The sequence below is a fragment of the Chelonia mydas genome, chromosome 13 (genome assembly GCF_015237465.2).
Source record: "Chelonia mydas isolate rCheMyd1 chromosome 13, rCheMyd1.pri.v2, whole genome shotgun sequence".
NCBI classification, from domain to species: Eukaryota; Metazoa; Chordata; order Testudines; family Cheloniidae; genus Chelonia; species Chelonia mydas.
Genome location: NC_051253.2, coordinates 33,271,783 through 33,278,938, shown reverse-complemented (window position 1 = coordinate 33,278,938; position 7,156 = coordinate 33,271,783). Strand labels below are relative to the sequence as shown.

The 7,156-nt window shown below is 43.2% G+C and overlaps 1 protein-coding gene across 1 annotated transcript; it reads left to right on the top strand.

Annotated features, from left to right (window-relative positions):
- The first annotated feature begins 5,399 nt into the window (after positions 1 to 5,399).
- On the top strand, positions 5,400 to 6,341 carry LOC102944707 (olfactory receptor 12D1). The gene has a single exon (XM_007070602.1). The coding sequence runs from the start codon at positions 5,400 to 5,402 to the stop codon at positions 6,339 to 6,341; it is 942 nt and encodes a 313-aa protein (XP_007070664.1).
- The last annotated feature ends 815 nt before the right edge of the window (positions 6,342 to 7,156 follow it).

Genomic DNA, 7,156 nt, shown 5'->3' with positions numbered 1-7,156 from the left:
CATACCTGAAGAAACCCTTCTTAACATCTCTTGCTAGCCTCAACTCCAGGTGTGATTTGGCCTTCCTGATTTCACTCCTGCATGCCCAAGCAATATTTTTATATTCTTCCCTGGTCATTTGTCCAATCTTCCATTTCTTGTAAGCTTCTTTTTTGTGTTTAAGATCAGCAAGGATTTCACTGTTAAGCCAAGCTGGTTGCCTGCCATATTTACTGTTCTTTCTACACATCAGGATGGTTTGTCCCTGTAACCTCAATAAGGGTTCTTTAAAATACAGCCAGCTCTCCTGGACTCCTTTCCCCCTCATGTTATTCTCCCAGGGGATCCTGCCCATCAGTTCCCTGAAGTTGTCAAAGTCTGCTTTTCTGAAGTCCAGGGTCCGTATTCTGCTGCTCTCCTTTCTTCCCTGTGTCAGGATCCTGAACTCGACGATCTCATGGTCACTGCCTCCCAGGTTCCCATCCACTTTTGCTTCCCCTACTAATTCTTCCTGGTTTGTGAGCAGCAGGTCAAGAAGAGCTCTGCCCCTAGTTGGTTCCTCCAACACTTGCACCAGGAAATTGTCCCCTACACTTTCCAAAAACTTCCTGGATTGTCTGTGCTCCACTGTATTGCTCTCCCAGCAGATATCATGATGATTGAAGTCTCCCATGAGAACCAGGGCCTGCAATCTAGTAACTTCCGTGAGTTGCCTGAAGAAAGCCTCATCCACCTCATCCCCCTGGTCCAGTGATCTATAGCAGACTCCCACCACGACATCATCCTTGTTGCTCACACTTCTAAACTTAATCCAGAGACTCTCAGGTTTTTCTGCAGTTTCATACTTGAGCTCTGAGCAGTCATACTGCTCCCTTACATACTAGGTAGACTTAATCCTGCCTCAGCATGGTGGGGAAAGGGGAAAGAAAATGGACTTCATGACCTCTTGAGGTCCCTTTTATTCTTACATTTTTATGTTTTCTATTAAGGATTAGCCTTTCTCAAAAAATGTTGATTTTTTTCAGCAGGATATACCTGCATCAGGAATCAAATCTAGGAGGTCTGGATAGTAAAGCATAAGCTCCTACTGCCTTGGCTAAAAGATACAGTTCTGTTGAGCAAGGCCTTTGCAACACATCAGCCTCTCCACAAAACCTAGCCTCCACTAGAGGGGGACAGAGCACCACATCAAGTAAGCTGAGGGTTAGATGCCTAACTCACTTAGGTGATTGTGTAAATTCCACCAGGTGCCTATCTGCAGCTTTGGGTGACTAAATACAATTGGAAATATGCTCTAGTCCCTGAGCTCTGGAGCCAGATTATGTCTTCCTCAGTTCTGTTCAGATGCTTATACTTCAATTATGTTACCCATTGATTTTAGTATATTTGTCTGGGATTTGCAAAGAGGCCTGTGCACCCAACTCACAGTGAAAGTCATTCATTTTAATGAGACTTGGCCATTAATATCCCTCCAACAACTTTGTTCTCTGCTGACATGCTTTGCTTCTACAACCTCTACATACCATACTAGTGTTTGGTGTTTCTCATCCTCTCACAAGGAACTATTTCACTACACAAATACTGTTCACTGAAATTGAGTGGTTCTGCTCATAAAAACATCTGCAAATCAGTTGCTTTTCTTTATGCTTTTCAACAAACTCTAGTCCTCACAATATTGTCAATTTCCATCTTTCTGGCAAGCATAGGTCTTGTTTATTTTCTAATTCAAATTCTCAGATGGTACAAGAATCATGTCCCAGATGGAAGGCAATGTCCCTGCTGACAGTTTGGTTGTTGCAGAGAGTGTGACTGTGATAAAAGGTGGCTCATTTGCACACGGTTGAAGGTTTGCTGAGCATCCAGTGTTCAATCCTCTCCGAAATCTCCCCTGCAGTGGACTTTATCCCATGCCATTGTTATTGTCATAAATATAAAGGGAAGGGTAAACCCCTTTAAAATTCCTCCTGGCCAGAGGAAAAATCCTCTCACCTGTAAAGGGTTAAGAAGCTAAAGGTAACCTTGCTGGCACCTGACCTAAATGATCAATGAGGAGACAAGATACTTTCAAAAGCTGAGAGGAGGGAGAAAAACAAAGGGTCCGTGTCTGTCTGTATGCTGTTTTTGCCGGGGACAGAACAGGAATGGAGTCTTAGAACTTTTAGTAAGTAATCTAGCTTGGTATGTGTTAGATTATGATTTCTTTAAATGGCTGAGAAAAGAGCTGTGCTGAATAGAATGACTATCCCTGTCTGTGTGTCTTTTTTGTAACTTAAGGTTTTGCCTAGAGGGATTCTCTATGTTTTGAATCTAATTACCCTGTAAGGTATCTACCATCCTGATTTTACGGAGGTGATTCCTTTACTTCTATTAAAAGTCTTCTTGTAAGGAAACTGAATGCTTTTTCATTGTTCTAAGATCCAAGGGTTTGGGTCTGTGGTCACCTATGCAAATTGGTGAGGATTTTCACCAAACCTTCCCCAGGAAGTGGGGTGCAAGGGTTGGGAGGATTTTGCGGGGAAAGACGTGTCCAAACTACATTTCCCAGTAAACCCAGATAAAGTTTGGTGGTGGCAGTGGAAATCCAAGGACAAAGGGTAAAATTAATTTGTACCTTGGGGAAGTTTTAACCTAAGCTGGTAAAAGTAAGCTTAGGAGGTTTTCATGCAGGTCCCCACATCTGTACCCTAGAGTTCAGAGTGGGGAAAAAACCTTGACAGTTATATTTCAGTTTTAAAAGGAAATCCGTTTATCCAGGTATGATATGGAACTTAATAGCTTATAATGATTCACACATCTTTATCTAGAGATGCAAAACCTCAGTGTTCCCAGATTATGAAATCTTTCTTTCTTTCTTCTAGTTCATATTTTTCTTTTATCACTCCTCTCTCAATCTCCCCATTTTATCTTTTTCATTCTGTTTTCAGTTGATTGGTTTACAGAGGATATGAGCTGACTACTGACTCTTGGAAGCAGCAGAAGCGACACATGAGGTACTGGAATATTTGGGAGCTGCCAGAGCGGTGGGGGTGGAGGGGTGGAAAGAAAGAGAGACTGGTCACCATGTTTATGGTTGGGAAGGAATTTTTCTCCATGTTAGATTGGCAGAGGCCCTGGGAGTTTTTCACCTTCCTCTGCAGCATGGGGCAGAGGTTGCTTGCAGTTTTAAACTCATAGGGTCCTAGAGCTCAAGCTCCAGCCCAAGCCCGGACAGCTACATTGCAATAAATCAGCACCTTATCCCAAGCCCCACAAGCCCAAATCAGCTAGCATGGGCCAGCAACTGGTTTTTAATTGTAGTGTAGACAGATCCAAAATCTATGAGTCTATGCTGGGCTCTGCCTGGCCATGTCCCAGAACCAGCATCTGGACTCTTCTACCTATGACCCTGGCCTCTTGGATAAATCCCTTCTACTACCATCAGCTAATATAATTAGCCCCATTGCTTAAGTCGTAGGAGCTTGTGCAGCAGTGCTCAGAGTTAAGCCCATTATGATGACATATAATGGCAGTTTATTATAGGTAAACATAACAGAATTAATGCAAAAAAACCCCAACACTTATGTGAATGAACATTTTTTAAGTTGCAAAGTGAAACGCTAACTCAGCAGTGAGAAAACATCAGTTGCCTGTGGAATGTGAATTCTGGTCTTTTTGGTGTGTATGCATTATGACAGAGACTTTAACTGGATGATCACATAGCCTATGTCTACACTTGGAGCAAGGGGTCTGATTCCCAGCTAGTGCAGACATACTCATACTAGCCCTGTTTGAGGTAGCATGCTAAAATAGTAGTGCAGCTTTGGAATCATGGCTGTGGCAAGAAGCAGCATGGGCCAGCTGCCACAAGTAGAAACCTACCCAGACCCCATGGGTACATACATGTACATACATGCTAGCTTAGCATGCAATCATAGGACTGGAAAGGACCGAGAGGTCATCTAATCCAGTCCCCTGCACTCATGACAGGACTAAGTATTATCTAGACCATTCCTGACAGGTTATTGTCTAACCTGCTCTTAAAAATCTCCAATGATAGAGATTCCACAACCTCCCTAGGTAACTAATTCCAGTGCTTAACCACCCTGACAGTTAGGAAGTTTTTCCTAATGTCCAGCCTAAACCTCCCTTGCTGCTATGTAAGCCCATTGCTACTTGTCCTATCCTCAGATGTTAAGAACAATTTTTCTTCCTTCTCCTTGTAACAACCTCATATGTACTTGAAAACTGTTATCATGTCCCCTCTCATCTTCTCTTTTCCAGACTAAACAAACCCAGTTTTTTCAATCTTCCCTCACAGGTCATGTTTTCTAGACCTTCAGTCATTTTTGTTGCTCTTCTCTGGATTTTCTCCAATTTGTCCTCATATTTCCTGAAATGCGGCACCCAGAACTGGACACAATACTCCAGTTGAGGCCATATCAGCATGGAGTAGAGGGGAAGAATTACTTCTCATGTCTTGCTTACAACAGTCCTGCTCATACATCCCAGAATGATGTTCCCTTTTTTTACAACTGTTTTACACGGTTGACTCATATTTAGCTTACAGTCCATTATGTCCCATAGGTCCACTATGCCACTGCTTCCCACTGCCTGGGCTACACTACTATTTTTAGCACACCATCTGAAGCAGAGCTAGCATGGGTCCATCAACACAAGCTGGGAATAGCATCCCCAGCTCCAGATGCAGATGTGGTCATATTGTTTTCTTCCACAAGATCCTTTCTTTGCTCAGTGCATAGGACAGATATACAAGGGGCAAAATTATGGTGGCCTGGGCAACTGTACATGATCTGGCATTTCCTTGCTTTAAAGTTCTTAACTTTACAAGCGAATAAAACTTTCTAGCTAAAGATATATAGATAACACATTACCCCTCTCTACCTCCATTTCCACAACTGTAAAATGAGGAGGCTAACCCTCAGCAGCACTGGGAACATAAGAACATTTGAATGGCTACACTGAGTCAGACCAGTATCCTCTCTTCTGACAATGGCCAATGCCAGGTGCTTCAGAGGGAATAAACAGACCAGGTAATCATCAAGTGATCCATCCCCTGTTGCCCATTCCCACATTCTGGTAAATGGAGGCTAGTGACACAATCCCTGCCCACCCTGACTCATAGCCATTGATGGACCTATCCTCCATGAACTTATCTCATTAATTTTGAACACTTTTTTAGTCTGGGCCTTCACAACATCCTCTGGCAAAGGGTTCCACAGACTGACTATGTTGTGTGAAGAAATACTTACTTTTGTTTGTTTTAAACCTGCTGCCTATTCATTTCATTTGGTGACCCATTTCACTGGGAAGGTTTAATTAATGACTTGCAGGCAATCTGGGACACTTGGGTGGAAGGTGTTCATAGAAATACAAACTGCAAGGATTGTTGCATCTAGCACGTCTCCCTCCTCTCTTCAGCGATGGAGAACCAGACAGAGGTGAGCTATTACATCCTCTTAGGCCTGACCAATCTCCAGGGGCTGAAGCACTTCCTCTTCCCTTTCTTCCTCCTGCTCTACATGGCCAATGTGTTGGGAAATGGGGCCATCATAGTCATGATAGTGGCCGAGCCCCGGCTCCACACCCCCATGTACTTCTTTCTGGGCAACCTCTCCAGCCTGGACATCTGCTTTTCCACGGTTGCTGTGCCCAAGATGCTGTCTGGTTTCCTGTCTGAGCACCAGACCATTTCCTTTGCCGGTTGCCTGGCCCAGCTCTACTTTTTCCACCTCCTCGGCAGCAGTGAGGCCATGCTTCTGGCTGTCATGGCCTATGACCGCTATGTGGCCATCTGCAACCCGCTGCACTACAGGCTGGTCATGAGCCCACAGACCTGCCTGCTCCTGGCAGCAGCCACCTGGTCCATCGGCTTCCTGCATGCCCTGACGTCCACAGTCATGATCTGCCGACTGCATTTCTGTGGCCCCAACCTCATCTACCACTTCTTCTGTGACATCAAGCCCCTTCTGAGCCTTGCCTGCAGCAGCACGCACCTCAACCTGACCCTGCTCAACATCGATGCCGGGGTCCTTGGTCTGAGTTCCTTCATCCTTACGCTCTTCTCCTACATCTACATCATCTCCTTCCTCCTCCTGAAGGTCCACTCGCAGGAAAGTAGGAGAAAGGCCTTCTCCACCTGCGCATCCCACCTCACTGTGGTGTTTCTTTTCTATATGCCATCCATTAGCAATTACATGATTTCCTTTCCAGGTTTCCCCTCTGAAAGAGACATGATACCCACCCTGATGTATTGCATCATCACCCCAGTTCTGAACCCCCTGATCTACACCCTGAAAAATAAGGAGGTGAAATCCACTCTGAAGAAATTCCTGAACAGAAAACTTTTTCCTGAAGTTAAATGAAGGGAAACTCCATTCATTTACAATTAAAACACCTTTAGTCTTTGTTGACCTACAGATTTTTATAGCCACGCTGCATTTTTTCCCCATTTTTTCTCCTTTCTGGTGTCTCTACAGGGCAGAATTAAGGTTATTTGGGTACCCTAATGTCATTTCTTAGAACCTATTTGGATTCTGTTTAACTTTAATGGTGAATATCCACTGTGTATTTTGGGGAAATTAAAGCATTCTTGTATTGTATTGTACTCCACATTACTGACATATATGCTGGACCTTAACTCCATCTTAGTTTCTGTGATGGAGAAACTTTCAGTTAGAAGCACAATGGAGGTGAAGAGGGAATGACCGTTAATCATATAAATAAATAAAATCATTGAAATATAGCCTATGCACGATATATCAATGAGTTTTGGTTATATAGGAAGTTGGTAATTTCTGTAACAGAGTAGAATTAAGATGATTTGGGTTCCTTATTTGTGTATTTCCAGAAATCAACACATCAGGATTTCTTAAACCTTAATTGAACTTCTTGGATTTTAACACTTGTTTTGAATAATTAAAACATCTCTGTAATGTCTTTCACTCCTGTTTACTTTATGTGCACTCTCAACCTTTTCTCCACCTTAACATAGATTTTGTATGGGAATTGAAAAAGAGAGAATGGAAATGGAATATATATATATATATGTAGGTACCATTCAGCACTGGGCAACAGGTTCTTGAGATCTATCCTGTGTCTTGCTCAAAAAGTAAAGTTAGCAATTGGAACTAGAGCATAGGAGAACAATTGTGTTAGCCACAGGAAACTAGAGAGTAGA

Excerpts from the sequence above, each read along its gene's own strand:
- LOC102944707 (XM_007070602.1), top strand. The coding sequence starts at position 5,400 with ATGGAGAACCAGACAGAGGTGAGCTATTACATCCTCTTAGGCCTGACC.